Source organism: Acomys minous (genome assembly GCF_964271855.1).
Source record: "Acomys minous genome assembly, chromosome: 1".
NCBI lineage: Eukaryota > Metazoa > Chordata > Mammalia > Rodentia > Muridae > Acomys > Acomys minous.
The window spans coordinates 65,809,445-65,828,919 of NC_140483.1; the positions used below are offsets into that span (position 1 = coordinate 65,809,445).

At 37.2% G+C, this 19,475-nt stretch overlaps 1 protein-coding gene across 3 annotated transcripts in view; it reads left to right on the plus strand.

Moving 5' to 3' along the window:
- The window catches only part of DPP10 (dipeptidyl peptidase like 10), a 1,517,748-nt gene that overhangs the window by 1,352,046 nt on the left and 146,227 nt on the right, over nt 1-19,475 (plus strand). For all 3 annotated transcript variants that reach the window (XM_084793012.1, XM_084793011.1, XM_084793013.1), the window contains exons 6-7: nt 4,734-4,786; nt 4,884-4,965. In XM_084793012.1, coding sequence (XP_084649138.1) covers nt 4,734-4,786; nt 4,884-4,965 — 135 coding nt within the window. The remainder of the gene's footprint in view (nt 1-4,733; nt 4,787-4,883; nt 4,966-19,475) is intronic.

A 19,475-nucleotide genomic window follows, 5' to 3' on the forward strand; every position in this document is an offset into this window, starting at 1 on the left:
AGACAAGGTTTCTCTGTGTAGCCTTGGCTGTCCTGGACTCACTTTTTAGACCAGGCTGGCCTCAAGCTCAGAGATCTACCTGCCTCTACCTCACAAGTGCTGGGATTAAAGGCATGCACAACCCACACAAGTAATGGAGAAAATCAGAGAAAGAGATTTATTAAATCTAGTTTCATTAGGGGGACAAAAAGTTTCAAAGACATCCAAATTTATCTTCAGAGGGCTAAATAGGGGGTCAGAGTAATACATTACTATCTGTCTCTGCTCAAGTTGTAGAATTTCCAGTGGCTTTCCAGATTCTTGTATCCAGGAACAAGGAGGTGGATGGAGACCCATGGATATTAGCCAAAGCAACAACGGATCAGAGACAGATATACTTCTAAGGGAGGAATAGAGCTGGATATAAGAGAAAACAAGGCAACCCAAACAGACCCATTATACAAAATACTTTGGATTTGTCTGTCACATATCACGGGTTTGGGGAGTTGTTTGGATTGTATGGACTTTGGGGTTCATTTGCATAGCATGGGATTTCTTAGATATGCTCTGTCTAGTTCACATAGTTCTCCATATGATCACGTGTGTGTGTGTGTGTGTGTGTGTGTGTGTGTGTGTGTGTGTGTGCGCTTTAGTGTCATAATAAAATACAGGCCACCAGCAGATTGTCTGTGCCTTTGTGCCACATGAGTAGGACTTAGGTGGCCTCGTCCTAAGGTTCCAAGATTTTCTCTTTTCTGGCTGCTTTCTCTCCCGCATTATTTGCCTTCCTCTGGCCAAGAATCTCCTAGACAACCCCAGTCCGCATTCCACTCTATTGCACCACTAAACTTAGGCAGTGTCAATTTGAAGTGTGATTTGCCTTGCCCATGAAACAGGGAGCTCAGACTAAAAGGAAACACCTTAAATGTTAACGCATACGAGAGGTATTCCTCAGTTTCCTTTAGTTCTCTGTGTAGGGTTGAAACCTCCTGAACTTTCTATCTTATCATCTAAGTTAGCATGTTTATTGTTCCTGTTCTTGCGCAGCTCATGTCTGGCCAGTCATGCTGTTGAGACTTTATGGACTCAGCTTCTGATATTACCAGGAGATACAATCTCACAGAAAATGTTCCGATCCTCTGGCTCTTAGAATCTTTCTGCTCCCACTTCTGCAATGATCTCAGAGCCTAATATTTGGGAGTTATACTGAAGATGTGTCCAGTAGAACTGGGCTCCGCCACTCTGCATTTCAATTGCTTGCGGTCTTCTGTGACAGTTGCTGTCTGGTTTTTAAAAATGTGATTATATTATAATCTCAAAAAAGAAAGGAAATATTTTCAAAATGAGTACTAGAAAGCTGTTTAAAGATTGGAATGTTGTCAAAGGCAGGCGTTTCAAACAGTGTCTTTCAGTACATATCCACTAATGATAAATACACTTCTCAGTGAATATCCTGCTTTTTACATTAATCTAGCATTTTATAGATGAAAGGATGGAGGGAGTATATAAGAACAGAGAGAAGGAGGGAGGGAGGGGAGAGAGAGAGAGAGAGAGAGAGAGAGAGAGAGAGACTCAACCTTATTTTGGGACCTTCCTTCTTATCATCCATATTTTGTGATTTACTAGGATTTCATTTTAATTACAGCTTGTTATACAGTTGTATAACAAGACATATCTGCTGTCATTGTAGAGGAAAAGCATGCCCATCTTATGCATTGTAAAAGAGGATATTGAACTTCCTAAAGAACTGTAAGCTCTGTATAGTGCTAGATTCTAAGCTATTTTAGAAATGCTTGGGTTTGCAACACATGTTGATGGGATCAACTCCTCTATCATTTTTTTCAACCTGCTCTAGCTTTACATACCAGTCAGTGCTATGAACTGAAGATAACTTTGAAATGATCTTCCACCATGACATAGCTACAAGAAGAAAAAAAAAATGCTGTGATGGGCACAAATCAGAACACACATGTATATTTCCTATTCTCCAATTCACATCATCTGAAGGGCAGCTAAGAATTTTGTCCTTGTTTTAATTTTTCTTATCTGTGTATGTGGTATACATGTGTGTATATTAATGTTTTAAGTGGTGTGTGTGTGTGTGTGTGTGTGTGTGTGTGTGTGTGTGTGTGTGTATACATATGGAAAGGCCTAACATTGGTGTCAGGAATCATCGTCAATCAAATTTCTATCTTATTTATGATGTCAGGGTCTCTCATCAATATGATTATTTTTGCTATCCAGCTTGCTCTGGGGACTCCTTTCCTCATTTTCTGTGGCAGGAATAATAGCAGGGTCCCCAAGCCCACCTACCATATCTATGATTGCTGAAATTGCAGGTAGGCTGCCATACATAACCAACTCTTCACTGGGTTTGAAAGGATTTGAACTCTGGGCCACATGCTTATACATCAGTAATCAGTGCCATTTATCCAGCGCTGACATCAGTATTTTGAATTCCTACAAAAGAGCTGGTATCCTTTAGTATAGCATTTTTAGACAGAGACCAACATTTCCTGGCTCCACCAACTCATGTTTCAGTGATTACTTTGGCAGTCTGCTTTACTCCAAATGTTAATGCACAGGAAATGATTCTTGCAAGATTAATGTGAGGCTAGAAACCTGGACACATTGCTCGTGTTCAGTGGCAGGGGTGAGTGGATTCTATGCGCTCATAACACAGTCACACATTTATCTGCTGTTAAGAGCAATTGCCCAGTTGACAGGCTGCTTTGGTGAACAGAACTTGTAGAGATAAAAGATGTTGACAGAGGCAGGCATCTTTCTCATCTCTTTGTCAACTGTAATGGTAGATCCATGGCTTCAAGCTTGAAGTCAGCACTTGCTTTGGTAGAAAATATGTCAAAACTGGAATGGTACAGGCAATATTACCATGCATTACCAATGATAATACACAAATCCACTTGAAAATATGTTGGAATTTGGGATAAGAGAAGTGGCTGAGTTATATAATCCTTGCCACCCAAGCGTGGGGAACTGGATTTGTTCTCTAGAACTCACATAAAACTAGATGTGACATTCTAGAGATATTTTAGTCCTTAAGCATACTGACTTCTCTTTCTGAGTATCCAGGTTTGGTTCCCAGATCTCACATGGTCATCTGTAACTCAAGTTCCAGGGTATCTGACACTCCTTTTCTAGCCTTCATGGACAATGCATGCATACTGTGCACAAAAATACATTCAGGTAAAACACTCATGCATACACTAAGCAAAAATGATTTTTTAAATTCTATAGGTGGGAGAGTTTTCCTGTAATCCAGTGCTGCAGAAGCAGAAATGGAAGTATCCTGGGGCTAACTGGCATCCAGGATAGCCGAAAAGCCCCAGGTTCAGAGGCCCTATCTCAAAATACAAAGTAGACAGAGAAATAATTTTGGCAAGTTAAAGAGCAACTGAGAAATAAAGCTGAAGTTGGTATACAGCCTCCATGCATATACATGCAAGTTCATGTTTATCTGTACACACAGTTCTCCACACAGAAACAAATAAAAATGATAGAACTTACAGGCAGACATGTAATTTTATTGAATACGATATGAATGTCAACACAGACACAAAAAACTATTTCTTTAGTTCTCAGTAAAGTCAATCTCAGATTGAAAAAAAATATTCCATAAAAATGGAAGAATAAAGCCTCAAAGAGAAGCAACACTAGTGAAAGGAGAGATCAGCATCTTACTTCAAAAGAGAAACATTTAAAGAATTTTGCTGAATGTGTGGCCCATTTATTTAATTAAAATTATTATTACAGTGATCAGAAGCAGGGGTTTTATTTCTAGGTGTTTTTAATTCACAATATTAACAATGCCTGTGCAATGCACTCTCAATAGAGAAGCAGAAAATCTCATTTGTAATTGTAGAATAAGAATGGAAAGTATCAGTGCAAATCCACAAACCAATACTATTCCAATATAGACAGGTAAGGTAAGAAGGTCTTTTTTTTTTTTTAACTAGCTTGATGTGGCTTCAGAAAGAAGTAATTTTCCCTGGGGAAGAACATGCTCATCATTGATTTCCTAATTTTTCCTTTTCAATCTTTCTCATTTCCTACAGATTCCTTAGTTTCATCATTTTAGGTTAAGAAAAAAATTCCAGAGACAGTTTTGTACTGTGCACTGCAATTCTATGTGTAATAGTTTGTGTTGCCATACTATAGCTGCTGCTACTCATGGGGAAATGAGTTTTCAAAAGAAACAGAGCACATGTGTATCTGTCTCCTCTCTCTCTCTCTCTCTCTCTCTCTCTCTCTCTCTCTCTCTCTCTCTCTCTCTCTCTCTCTCTCTCTCTCTCTCTCTCTCTCTCTCTCTCTCTCTCTCTCTCTCTCTCTCTGTATGTGTATGTGTCTCGTGTGTGTGTGTCTCGTGTGTGTGTGTGTGTCCATGACCTTTTGAAACCTGAGGTCAACCTAGGCTCTAGCTGTCTCCATTTGGCTATGTTTGGATGTTGCTTTGTGTTTTTGATAAGGAGTAAACCATTGGCTCTGAAACTTATCTTTTCTATAAGTGACTAGCTCTCTTTTCTAAAAGGAGAGAGAAGAGAGAGAACAGGACAGGTTAGGCAGAATGGATAATAGAAAAAAATATGTTTTCTAGCAAAGAAGGTACAAAAGGCACCTGAACTGGCATAATTCATATCTCTCATGTTTTCCCTAGCAGCCCATCTTTAGTGTGCATTAAGATCAATCCTTTACAGACAACCGTGATTGATTACTCTATTCTTTTCTTATTTCAGATTTTTCATTACTCATTTAACGCTTCATATTTGATTTACAACATACACACTGGGTAAGTTCTTCGGTTTTCTGCCTTTTCTGAGCCATTGTCAAGCTATGGTGTCATAGATGTCAGCTTGTTCACGTTAAAATATTTACATCTTTTCAAGGGAAGTGTGGGAGTTGAATCCTCCGGAAGTTGAGGACTCAGTGTTGCAGTATGCGGCCTGGGGTGTGCAAGGACAGCAGCTGGTAAGCTTGCTCTACCCCAGACCCTGGCCAGTGAGGCTGAATGTAAAAACCTTTCAGAACTCACTTTCTTGTGCAATTTATCCCACAACCATTGCTGGTTTTCTAAGTTCCTCTGCATTATTTATCTTACTTGTTTCCTTAAGAATATGTCAAATAAGGGATGGGAGGTAGCTCAGTGGATAAAGTACATGACAAGTAGCATAATGGTCACAGTCTGAACTCCAGTACCTGTTAGGTGGACATAATAATGTATGCTTGTAATCCCAGCACTAGAGAAACAGCGCCAGGTACGTGCTTGGGACATGCTGGCCAGCCTGTATGACCTACTTGATTCCACCTCTCATAAAATATATTTTCTCAAAAAAAAAAAGTGGTCACTGTTAAATAACAACGAAGTTTGAACTCTGGCTTATCATGACAGCATACACGAATATCTCCTGATATTGTGCATATGCATGAATACACACACTACGCACACATACACACACACACACACACACACACACACACACACACGAGAATACATGAAATGATGCTTATGCTATTTACTGGTCAATCTAAAAGTGTTCATATGATCAAACATGTAATTAACAATAAAAAAACTCTAGGAAATTAAGACTTACCTCCACACAATTCCAACTCTGTTCTTAGCAACTATTTTGCAAAATGTATAATGAAATTCTGTATTCCTAAGTATTGGAGGCAGAAATATTTGTAACCTTGAACAACAAATCCTTTCTGTCACTACCTCCTAAATGCTGAGGATAGCAGGATACTCTACCATGCCTGTACCATAATATTTGTGTGACGGTCAGAAGATAACTTATGAGATTCAGCTCTCTCCTTCCATCATGTGAGTCCCAGGAATCTTCCTCATGTCATCAGGCTTGGAGGCAAATTATCTTAGCCTCTAACCCACTCCAGGCCCAATGGCATTAGTTTTTTATTTTTCTGTTTTAATATAAACACAGAAGACTGTGGTGTCCTCTAAATTCCTTACCTAATACACTTGACAATCGTGGTTTTGTAAGATCTGATTTCACTTTCCATTAAGATGTCTCTTTCAAGATGGATTAAGTTGATGCTTATTTTTTAACGCATGATAGTACAGAATTGGAGGTGAACATTCTGCTGTATTATTTCAAAGCACATTTATACTTTGAATGTGACCTGATCTATACGGTTTGTGTAGATTGCCCAGTGGTGGATGCATTTCTCTACTGAGTCTGTTAGAATGGTCTCAGTAATTACCTCTCTATTCATAGGCCCTTGCTAATGGTGTTGACTCACTGACATATTTCTACGAGGTGCTGTCAATTTCACATGATGAAACTGAAAGATGTTTTCAAGAATTAGTTGTTTAAAAAGGATAATTACATCTACACTGTGAGATAGAATTCATGATAATTTAACCAACTTGTATTTATTTTATTTACAGGTCTAAGTCTAACTTCTGAAAGGTCTTTTAATTAAGTTTAGAAACATCGAGATGTTTTAAAAATGATGATATTTCAACATAGCCACATGAGCTGAAGTATGTTTCTCATTTTCAGTGCTCTTCAGTTTCTACATTAATAAAATGAAAACAGCTATATCACCATATCTTTATAAATTTTGAGTAATACTACTATTTCTCATAGGCCCGAAGTGTTGTTGTTTTTTTAATAAATAATTCATTATAATTAAATCTGTTTATACATTTAAGTAATTATTTCCAATGTTGATAGTTTACAAAAGAAGTGACACTAGCAATTTAACAAATAGGCTACAGAAAATCCAATGGTTACTGTATTTTCCTTGGAAAAAATCATGAAATCTTGAACTGATTATGTTTGAGATGGGGTCTATGGCTGTGGCAGGTCATGTGACATTGGCCAAGTCATTATGTTGGTATCTCGTGTTCACCTTTGCTAAAATGAAGACATTTATCTTTGTTGTTAAATCTTAGTCTTTCACAATAATTTTTCCCTATAACTTTACTTTAAAAAACATTTTTAAAGTTTTATTTTTATAAGCATGAGGAAAATGTAGAAGAAGGAATAAGGCAGGTTGGAAGAAAAGCGCGAGAACCGCATCATTTTTTTTAAAGGTCACAGAGTGGCATTCAGCAATATCTGAATGTCATCTGATCTGTGTAGAACAGTGCCATGATGCATAATAAATATTACTGTCTGCTCGGCTTTTGTGGGATTTCGTGGATATATATTGCCTAAAATGGAAACTAAGAGTTAAATATGTTCAATGCACATGGGTGCACAAATAAAAGGCTTATCCTAAATGTTGAGAAATGCATGAGTGGGTATGATGGGAGTGCTAAATTGTGTTTCACAAATAAATCCTACAAAATAAGGTTTTCTTACATTATATAGATGACTCACTAGTTTAATAAATAATTATGAAGCAAATAATCCAGTGAATTAAAATGCAATACCACTGTCCCGATGCCAGATGTCTTCCTAGTACGTTTGCATTTACCTTGCAGACACCTAGAGAAACTTAGAAACTATATCTTTAATCCTCATTTGTAGGGCTGTCTTTAGAGTTGGTTCTTTGCAGAGGTGCAGAAAGATGACAATAATGATTACCCAGAAACAAATATGCGTGTTGGACACACAAAAACCAGAAGCAGAAGGTGGGGGACAGAAAGTGGGAGCAGGAGGTAGGCAGCTACCTACACCTCAGTTCTGCCTGTTGGCAGTGTGAACACTGTGCTGGACCACTTTCAGCCAGTCAGCACTAATGAAAATTCTAAACCTAGAACCTTGAGGACTTCCTGTTTCTTCAGAATATTTAGGAAAATTTTAAAACACTGACTCTTTAAAACATTTCAGTGACCCTCATTTTCTAAGCCTTGGAGGAATAATCTACAGAAAAATGGTGTCATTTGGTATTATCAATAATGTGATATCAATTGTTTGATTTATTTCATAATTCTCAACAAATAATTATTCTACATATTTTCAAGGCAAGTTATTAAAAACACTCTTCTCTCCTCTGCAAGGGCATGGTGCACAGACACACATGCACACAAAACACATATACATATAAAATAAACACTAAAAACTTTAAAAATTGAAAGCAACAAAGTAAATACATAAATGGAGATTATAGATTTCTCTCATTATAGTATTTTTTTGAGTGAATCTTGGATCTACTGACCAGCAAGTAACAAACTTAAGAATAGCATTTATTTTCTATACTTTATTTTCTATTTAGTTTGTCTTTATTTTATTTATTGAAAGATTTAGTTGTATTATGTTTGCTTATTTGTGTATGTGTGGGTACAAGGATGCACATGTGGGTGTAGGTGCCTTCAGATGCCAGAAGAGTCTGGAGTTACATGCATTTGTGATTCTCCCAACATTGTTGCTAGGAACTGAATTCATATGCTTTGGAAAAAGCATTGCTTACCTTAATCACTGAGCCATCTCTCCAGCACTTTCACTTTTATTTTCTACCTGGCTTATTTTGTTATCACTGATGTAGAGCTAATTTATAATTCATTCCCAATCATTCTTGTTATTTAATACACTCATACTAATATATGCACTCCAGATAGCACAGTGATAAGTAGATTAGTTGTTAATTTTTATTGTTATTTTAAAAGTACAAAAATAAATATTTTATTGTTTAAAATTTTAAACTATGTGCAATTTTAATGTGATTAGCTTTGTGGAAACTAAACCACACTTCTTTGAAGAAATGATGTTATAAAAGTCTAAAGTCTTTTACGAAATGTTTTAAAAGAAATCAGTATTTATCAAGGTTTAACTGTTGTACATGCAAACATGGATTGAAATAAAGTAAAAGGCATGAACACACAAATGGCAAATGGTGCATTCCATTCGACTGTGACAGGCTTTGTCAATATTTGAAGCTATCAGCAAACTCAGCAATATGATTTTATGATGATAAGTCAGTGCAATACTTTAATTGGTTATGGATTCAATAAGTTAAAGAGTTCTGGATTGTGTACTTACCTCAGGATAATTAATTTCTGATTCTTGATTTTCATTTTCTAATCATATTTTCTACAAAACCCAAAATCTTGGTTATGGAGAAGACAAAGAGAGAGACTCAAATAATGTGCTTGATAAAGATAGCTTAGGTTGGCGATTCAATGATTGCTCAGGTTTTCACTCACATTACTGTGAGAGAAGAAATTTTGAAAGGGACAAATGTGACAAAAAACATCTTGGAAGCAGAAAAAGCATACCTTTTCTGGAGAACGTGCTGAACACATTCACCATTTTAGCCGCAGTAAGTGTTTTATTAGAAGAAACAGCATGGAAAAATATTCTAGAAAGAGGATATAAAAAGCAGCCGATTTCAGCCTTCCCATTTCGACAACCATTACACTGTAAAGTCATGTGATTATTCAACTCTCTCAGGTATGGAAGTTTGAACATCTGTAAGAAGGCTTAGGTATAAAACTGCAGTTAATGCCTATTGTTTTCTGCTTTTATCTGGACACAAGACATCTGGCTCATGAGCGGTTGGCAGGAAAATATGTGGTTGTGGAGCATGCCTGGGGCATGTGAGAGCCCATATGAACAATAGCACCTGAAATCCAGATAATGGTATTTTACTCTTAGCAATAAGTGCCACTTCAGGTCTGGAATTGCATATACTAGGATAGGCAGCCATCCTTTCAGGCTCTTCACGGTCACTATTGCAAGCTCTTTCTTCCACCAAGATAAACTTCTGGAGGATGGAAGAGCACTTGACTTTTAAATATTGTGCTATTAGGTTTACAGGAGGGTCAGCTGCACATGCTGGTGTTTGGAAGGCGGGGCTTTTAGTAGGTCATACTAAAGAGCACTGACCCAAGATATTTGGTTATTGCTTTGTGTGGTGGATTGAATGAGAATGTCTCTGAAAGGCTCATACGTCTGAATAAGAATTCCCTAGTTGGTGGAATTGTTTGAGAATAGTTAGGAAGTATGGTCTGTCAGAGTGAGTGTACCACTGGGGGTGGGCTTTGAGGTCTCAAAAGCCCATGTGGAGTTGTTTGAATAAGAAGTACTCCCAGATGCTCATATATTTGAATGGTTAGTCATGAGGGAGTGGAACTACATGAGAAGAAACAAAAATTATTACTGCACAGCTGCTCTTAATACTAAGTCTTGACCTATTTTGATTTTTCAGACTCAGTGGTTTTGGGTCTGGGTTCAAGCGTCATTTGAGTAACTTCATCTTTCTCCACCTTAGTCTCATTCATTAAAAACCAATAGCTCATGCATCTTTTTTTATGTTCTCTGAGGGTCAATGAGTTTATCTATTGTATTGGTTACTTTTTTGTTGCTGTAATAAAATGCCATGACCAAAACCACTTTAATGAAGAAGGAGTTTATTTTAGTGTATGATTCAAAAAAGACACAGTCCATGATTGTGAAGACGGCACATCAGGAAAAGGAAGTAGAGAGATGGCATTTTGTCAACACATGGGAAGCTGAGAGAGAGGGAACAGGAAATGAGGCAGGATTATAAACCTTTGAAGCCCATTCTTCCAATAGTGTCCTTCCTAGAACAATTCTCCACTTCCTACGGGTTCATAAGTTCCCCAAACAGCATCCACAACTTGGACCCCAGTGTTCAAATACATGAGCCAGTAGGAAACATTTATCATTCAGTTCTACTGCATCTATTGTATCTGTATTCTTTTTCCATTTAACTCTCTTTTTAAATGCATTAATTTTTAGTTGCTAGTTTAGAGTTTAATTTTTAATGATATTTTTGGTTGTATAGCTCTAATTTTGATCTAAGGTTACTTTTGTTTTCTAATGAGACACTTAGTTAAGAGCAGGGCTTGGTGGCACACACCTGTATTCCCAGCTCTTGGAAGATGATACAGAAGGATCAAGTGTTCAGTGGCAGCCCGACCTACAAAGTAAGACCCTCTTATGAAAGGTGATAGTTTTCTTTGGATTCCCTAGTGACCAAGTCAACTTATAAAATACAGTATTTAATTTGGGGCTTACAGTTCAAAGAGTGTCAAAGCAGGGAGCATGGCAGTAGGAAGTCATGGTACCAGAGCAATAGCTAAAAACATACATCTCAAAAACTGGTATTCTAAATTGCTAAAAACGTAACTGAAAAATCTCCCTACCTTAAAAAACCAAACATCTGATCCACAAGCATGAAACCGAGAGAAAGAGAGATAGAGACAGAGAAAGAGACAGAGACAGACAGACAGAAAGAGGTAGAAAGACAGAGAGACAGAGAGACAGAGGCAAACAGACACAGATACAGAGACAGAGAACACAGAGAAAGATGAAAGCAACCAGTAAGTGGGATTGGCATGGTTTCTAAGTCAGTGGTCTATTGCTGTTAAGAGACACCAGGATCATGAAAAAAAATACCTTATGGTCAAGATATTTTATCACAGCACCAGAAATAAGAGAACTTGAGCTCTGGAAGTGCTTAGACAAAGAGCACCCTGACATGAAATTCACATTGTGAGGGAGGAGGTGATAGGACAGTTATTAGGGGCATGGACATATGTTTTTAAGTTAGATGGCACAGATTTATATGACTCTAGACTATTAAGAGATTCTCAGTTGTACAAAAAAATAGAAAAGAGATTAATAAATACATATTTTATTTTGTTAATGTATGTGTTTGTATGTTTGTGTACATGTACATGTATAAGCATCAATGCACAGGAAGACAAAAACCCTCAGGTATTGTTCCATCAGTGTTTTCTACCTTTCTATCTATTTTTACCTATCTAGCTACCTATCTATCAATCTATCTATATCTTTCTATCTGTGTGTCTATTTATCTATCTATCTATTGTTTTTTATTTATTTTTAATTTATATATTCCCTTTACATCCCAATCATAGCCCCCTCCCTCCTCTCCTCCTAGTTCCTACCTCCCACCGTCTTCTGCCTACCCCCTCCCATTGTCCTCAGAAAAAATGGTCTCCCCAAATCATGCCACCCTAACACATCACGTTGCATCAGAACTGAGCTCTTCCTCATTCACTGAGGCCAGACAGGGCAGCCCCTTTGCGGCGAAGTGATGAAAAGCAGGCAACAAAGTTCATGTCATAGACAGCACACACTCAACTTACTAGGTTAACCACATAAAAATCAAACTCCCCATTTGTTATATATGTGCAGGGAGCCTAGGTCCAGTCCATGTATTCTCTTTGGTTGTTGCTTCCGTCTTTGTAAGACCCCATGGGTCTAGGTTAGCTGACTCTGCTGATCTTCTTGCAGTAATCTTTTTCTCTCTGTGTCCTTCTGCCTCCCTCACCTGATGAGTACACACACACACACACACACACACACACACACACACACACACACACACTTCCACAGGATTCCCTGAGCTCCAAATAATGCTCAGCTGTGAGTCTCAGTATTTGATTCTACCAACTGCTGGATGGGGCCTCTCGGAGGACTGTTATGCTAGACTCTAACTTAAGCACAACAGAATACCCTTAGTTGTCTCAGAGGTTGGCTTTCTCCCATGAGGTGGGTCTTAGGTTGGGCCAGGCATTGGTCAGAGGGACATTCCCTCAGTCTCTACTCAGTCTTTTACTCTAAACATCTGGTAGGCAGGACAAGTTTTGGGTTGAAGGTTTTCCAGGTGGACTGGTGTTTCCTTCCCACCACTAAAAATCCTCCCTGACTAGAAGGTGCCCTCCTCAGTCTCTGTGTCTTCTGCTGCTAGGAGGCTCAACTAGAGATATCACCATATCCTCCCTGTAGCTTAGCCTGTTGTAGGTCTCCAGCTTGTCTAAGTGATCCTCCTGCCCTCGGGTTAACTTTTCTCTCAGAATCCTCTAACCTTCCCTCCGCACTTTCCCCACGTCTGATCTCCTGCCTTTGACTCCTTCCCCACGCACTCCTATCCCGCGGCCTCTCCATTTGTGCAAACACTGTCTATTCCGTTTTCCCTTCAAAATGAGAGTCAAGCATCTTCTCTTGTGCCATTTTTGTTATTTAGCTTCTTTGCGTCAGTGAATTGTAGTATGATTATCCTGTACTATACGGCTAATATCTGCTTATAAGTCAGTACATACCATGTGTGTCTTTCTGAGTCTGTGTTACCTCCCTCAGGATGATCCTTTCTAGTTCCACCCATTTGCCTGCAAATTTAATTATTTTATTGTTTTTAATTGCTGAGTGGTATTCCATTGTGTAAATGTACCATAATTTCTTTACCCATTCTTCAGTTGTGGGACATATAAATTGTTTCTACTTTCTGGATAGTACAAATAAAAGTTCTATGAACATAGTTGAGCAAATGTTCTTGTGGTATGGTGAAACATATTTTGTGTATATGCTCAGAAGTGGATGGCTGGGTTTTGAGGTATAATTATTCCCAGTTCCCTCGAGAAAATGCCAGATTAATTCCCAAAGTGGTTGTACAAGTTTGCACTCTCACCAGCAATGGAGGAGTGTTCCCCTTTCTCCATATCCTTGCCAGCATATACTGTCACTTATACTTTTTATCTTAACCATTTGGATAGGTGTAAGATGGAATCTCAGAGTAGTTTTGATTTGCATTTCCATGAGGATTAGGGATGTAGAGCCTTTGTTTCTCAGCATTCAATATTCCTCTGTTGAGAATTTTCTGTTTAGCTCTATACCTCAAATTTTAATATTTGGTTTGGTGGTGTTAAATTTCTTGAAGTCTTTATATAGTTTGGATATTAGTCCTTTGTCAGATGTAGGATTGCTGAAGATCTGTTCCCAGTCTGTAGGCTGTCATTTTGCTCTTTTCATCTCTCCTTTGCCTTACAGAAGCTGTTCAGTTTCATGAGGTCCCATTTATTTATCGTTGATCTTAGAGCTTGAGATGTTGGTATTCTGTTCAGGAAGTTTTCTCTTGTGCCAATGAATTCAAAGCTGGTTCCCACTTTCTCTTCCAATAAATTTAAAGTTTCTGTTTCCATGTTGAGGTCTTTCATCTACTTGGACATGACTTTTGTGCGGGTGATAAATATGGATCTCTGTCCATTTTTCTACATGTAGACATCCAGTTGGACCAGTTCTATTTGTTGAAGATTCTATATTTTTTCCATTGTATGGTTTTGGCTTCTTTGTCAAAGTTTACATGGCCATGGGTGTGTGAGTTTATATTTGTATCTTCAGTTTGATTCAATTGATCAACCAGTCTGTTTCTATGCCAATACCATGCAGTTATTATTACTATTGCTCTGTAGTACAGCACAAAATCAAGGATAAAGATACTTCCAGAAGTTCTTTTATTGTATAAGATTGTTTTAGGTAATCTGTGTTTTTTCTTTTTTTTTTTCTTTCTTTTTTTCCATATGAGGTTGAGAACTATCCTTCCAATGTTGGTGAATAATTGTGTTGGTAATTTTATGGGAATTGCATTGAATCTGCAGATTGCTTTTGTAAGACAGCTATTTTTACTATGCTAATCCTATTGACCCATGAGCATGGGAGGTCTTCCTATCTTCTGATATTTTCTTCAATTTCTGTTTTCAGAAGCTTGAAGTTCTTATCATGAAGGTCTTTTGCTTACTTGGTTAGTTACACCAAGGTACTTTCTATTATATGTGGCTATTGTGAGGGGTACAGCTTCCTTAATTTATTTCTCAGCTCATTGCTTGTATATAGTAAGGCTACTGAATTTTTAAATTAATTAGGTATCCAGCCCCCTTTACTGATGTGTTTTCTAGATACAGAACTTCTCTGGTAGAACTTAGGAGGTCACTTATATATTCTATCATATCTTCTGTGACTAGAGATACTATGACTTATTCCTTTCCAATTTGTATTCCTTGGATGTCCCTGATGTGTCTTATTGCTACAGCTAGAATGTCAAGTACTATATTAAAGAGATATGGAGCAAGTAGGCAGCCTCTTTTGCCTTGATTTTAGTAAAATTGCTTAGAGTTTCTCTCCATTTAATTTTATATTGGCCATCAGCTTGCTGTACATAGCTTTTATTATGTTTAGGTATAAGACTTATCGCTGATTTCTTCAAGACTTGTGTCATGAAGGGGTGCTGGGTTGTGTCAAAAGGCTTTTTCTGCATGTAACGGTTATGAGCATGTTATTTTTTTTCTTTCAGTATTTTTTATATGGTAGATTACATTGATGGATTTTGGAATGTTGAACAATCCCTGCATCCCTGCAATGAAGCTTAATGATATGATATATTAATGAATGATATATTTGGAGTGTTCTTGGATTTAGTTTGAGAGTATTTTATTGAGTATTTTTGCACCAATGTTCATGAGAGAAACAGGGCCAGAATATTCTTTCATTGTTGAGTCATTGTGTGGTTTAAGTATCAGGGTGACTGTGGCTTCTTAGTTGAGTTTGGCAGTGTTTCTTCCGTTTCTATTTTGTGGAATAGTTTGAGGAGTAATTGTATCAGCTCTTCTTTGAAAGTCTAGGAATTCTGCACTACAACCATCTGGCCCTAGGCTTTTTTTATTTGTGATGCTTCCTATGAATGCTTCTATTCCATTAGATGTCATAGGACTCTTTAAACTGTTTTCTTGAACTTAATTTAACTTTGAAAAATAAAATATGTCAAGAAAATAGTTCATTTCCTTTACATTTTCCAATTTTATGGAATAAAGACTTTTGGAGTGAGACCTAATGATTTTTTGGATTTCCTCAGTGTCTGTTGTTATGACCCCTTTTTCATTTTTGATTTTGTTAATTTGGTTACTGTCTTTCAGCTTTTTAGCTGATTTGGCTTAGGGCTTGTCTATCTTGTTCATTTTCTTAAAGAACCAGCTTTTTGTTGTTGTTGTTCTCTTATTTTTGTTGTTCTCTTTGTTTCTAAGTTACTGGTTTCAGCCTTGATTCTGATTATTTCCTTCCATCTGCAGCTCTTGATTGGGTTTGCTTCCTTTTGTTCTAGGGCATTTAGGTGTGCTTTATGAGAACTCTCTAATTTATTCATGAAAGCACTTAGTGAAATGAACTTTCCTTCAACACTTTTCAGTGTGTCCCATAAGTTTGGGTATGTTTTGCCTTCATTTTCATTGAAATCCATGAAGTCTTTAATTTCTCTCTTTATTGGTCATTGAGTATAGAGTTGTTCAATTTCCATGAGTTTCTATGTTTTCTCTTGTTTCTGTTGCTGTTCAAATCTAACTTTAATTCATGGTGGTCTGAGAAGATAAAAGGGGTTATTTCAATTTTCTTTTATCTATGGAGTACTACTTTGTGATCAAGTATATGGTCAGTTTTGGAGAAGGTCCTCTGAGGTGATGAGGGTAATGTATATTATTTTGTGTTTGGGTGAAATATTCTGTATATATCTATTAGGTCCATTTGATTCATGGCATCTATTAGTTAATTTCTCTGTTTAGTTTCTGTTTTGATGACTTGTCTTTTTTTGAAAATAGGGTACTAAAGTCTCCACTATTAATGTGTGGGGGTTGATGTGTGATTTAAATGTTATTACTATTTCTTTCCTGGCCATGGAGGCATATACCTGTAATTCCAGAACTCCTGTAGGCAGAGGCATGTGGAACACAGTGAGGTCAAGGCTAGCCTGGCCTACAAAGCAAGTCCAGGAACAGCCTAGACTACACAAAGAAAACTGTCTCCGAAAAAGAGTAACGTTTCTTTTACAAATATGGATGTTCTTGTATTTGGGGAATAGATGCACAGAAGTAAGATGTCCTTTTAATTGCTTTTTGCCTTTTATCAGTATAATGTGTCCTTAATCTCTTTTGATTAATTTTGGTTGAACGTCTATTTTATTAGATCTTAGAATGACGATTCCAGCTTGCTTCTTGTGTACATTTTCTTCGAAAACTTTTTCTAGCCCTTTATTGTGAGCCCTTTTACGCTGAGTTGTGTTTCTTGTATGCAGCAGAATGATGCGTCCTGTTTATGCATCCATTTTCTTAGCCTGTGTCTTTATATTGGAGAACTGAGTGTGTTTATGTTGAGAGATATTAATAACTAATGATTGCTAGTTCCTGTTATTTTCATGTTGGTGGTTGTAGTGAGTTTTTGTGTTTCTCTTTTTTTAGTTTTGCTCCAGTGGAGTTATTTACTTCCTACATTTTCTGAGGTGTAGTTTACCTTCTTTCATTAGAGTTATCATTCTAGTATCTTCTGTACTGCTAGGTTTGTGCATAGATATTGTTTAAATTTTGTTTTTCCATGGAATACCTTGTTTTCTCCATCTATGGTAATTAAAATTTTGCTAGGGCTGATATCCGAGGTCTCTTTTGGTCTGCAAGATATCTGGCAAGGACCTTCTGGCATTTAGAGTATTTATTGAGAATCAGGTGTGATTCTGTTAGGTCTGCCTTTTGATGTTACTTGGCTCTTTCAGCTCTGTACATCTTTTGCTTTAATTATGATGTGGTGGGAGGATTTTCTTTTCTGGTTTAATCTATTTAATATTCTGTAGTCCTCTTGTATGTTTAAAGGCATCTCTTTTTATCAGGTTGGGGAAATTTTCTTCTATTATCTTGTTGAAATTATCTTTTGCTCAGTAATGGTATGGCTGGATCTTGAGGTAGAACTATTTCTAATTTTCTGAGAAAGTGCCAGGTTGATTTCCAAAATGTGTGTACAAGATTGAACTCCCACCAGCAATAGAGGAGTGTTCCACTTTCTCCACATCCTTGCCAAAATGTACTGTTACTTAAGTTTTTGATCTTAGCCATTCTCATAAGTGTAAGATGGAATCTCAGAGTCATTTTGATTTGCCTTTCTCTGATAACTAAGAACATTGAGCATCTCTTTAAGTGTTTCTTGTCCATTTGATATTCCTCTGTTGAGAATTCTCTGTTTAGTTCCGTACACCACTTTTTATTTGGATTATTTGGTTTGGTGGTGTTTAATTTTTTGAGGTCTTTATATATATTGGCTATTAACCCTAGGTCAGATGTAGGGTTAGTGAATATATTTTCTCAGTCTGTAGGTTATAGTTTTGCTCTGTTGACAGTGTCCTTTGCCTTAGAGAAGCTTTCAGTTTCATGATGTCCCGTTTATTAATTGTTGATCTCAGAGCCTGAACTATGTCCTCAAAAATAGTCCACAGCTTTATTTATAATTGTGAGAATTTGAAAACAAGCAAGATGTCCTTCAACTGAAGAATGGATAAAGAAATTGTGGTACATTTACACAATGGAATACTACTCAGCTATTAAAAACAACAAAATATTGAAATTTGTAGGCAAATTGATGGAACTAGAAACAATCATCCTGAGTGAGATAACTGAGACCCAGAAAGACAAACATGGTATATATTGACTTATAAATGGATATAAGCCAAATAATATAGGATGACCACACTACAATACACAGACTTTAAAAAACTAATTAACAAGGAGGACCCTAGGGAAAATGCTTAATTCTCATTCAGAAGGAGAAATAGAATAGACACCAGAAGCTGTTGAAGAGAAGGAACAGGAAGGCAGCCTACCATACTGCCATAGAGGCACTCTGAAAAATCTCTACCCACCAGGAGATACAAGCAGATGCTGAGACACACAACCAAACTCTGGGGTGAATCACATGGAGTCTTATGAAATAGTTGGGGAATAGAGGGGCCTGGAGGAGTCAGGATCATCAAAAGAAGACCAATAGGGCCAGCTAATTCAGGTGGAGGAGGGTGTGCTGCACAGACTGATGCTTCAAGCAAGGACCATGTGTGGTATGAACCTAGAACCTGTGTTCAGATGTAGTAAATAGGTAGCATAATCTCCTTGTGGGTCTCATAATATGTAGAGTAGTGACTACTTCTAAGAAGGGCTCTGGCCCCCAAACATTGATCACTTCCTCCTGGCAGGATGGTCGTGCCAAGCTACTGAGGAAAAAAATAGAGGCAGTCTAAATGAGACTTGATAGGCTGAAGTCCAATATTAGGGGAAGAGAGCTTCAGTTTCTGAGGACTAGGGGAGAGAGGGAGAGAGTATAAGGGAGGGAAAATGGGATGGGGAGGTGACAAAGGTGGGGGCTACAATTAGGATATAAAGTGAACAAATTTTTAAAAATTAAAGAAAAAGAAAAAATAAACAAATAAATAACAAACAAATGAAAAACTATTTTCTAGGCCTTGGAGTTGGGTATCTTCACTTTCTTCTATTTCTGTTAGTCTTAGGTTTCATCTTTTCATACTGTCCTTTATTTCCTGGATGTTTTGTGTCAGGAATGTTTTAGATCTAACACTTACTTTGACAAGTTCCTTTGAATCTTCTATACCTGCTATTCTTTCTTCCATTTCTTTAATTCTGTTGGTCATTCTTACCTATGTAGTTTCTGTTTTATTCTCTATGTTTTCCATCTCCAGGGTTTCCTAAGTTTGTGCTTCCTTATTGTATTACCATTTTCAGTTCTTGAATCATTTCATTCATTTCTTTTGTCTATTTGTATTTTCCTGCATTTAAGTGATATATTCATTTCCTCTTTAAAGTTCTCTGTTTAATTGTATTTTCCTGTAATTCTTCTATTTAAATGTCTCTATCATCTTCTTAAGCATAATTTTACTGTCATTTTCTTGTGTTCAGATGTCTTGGAGTATCCAAGGATGCTTGCAGT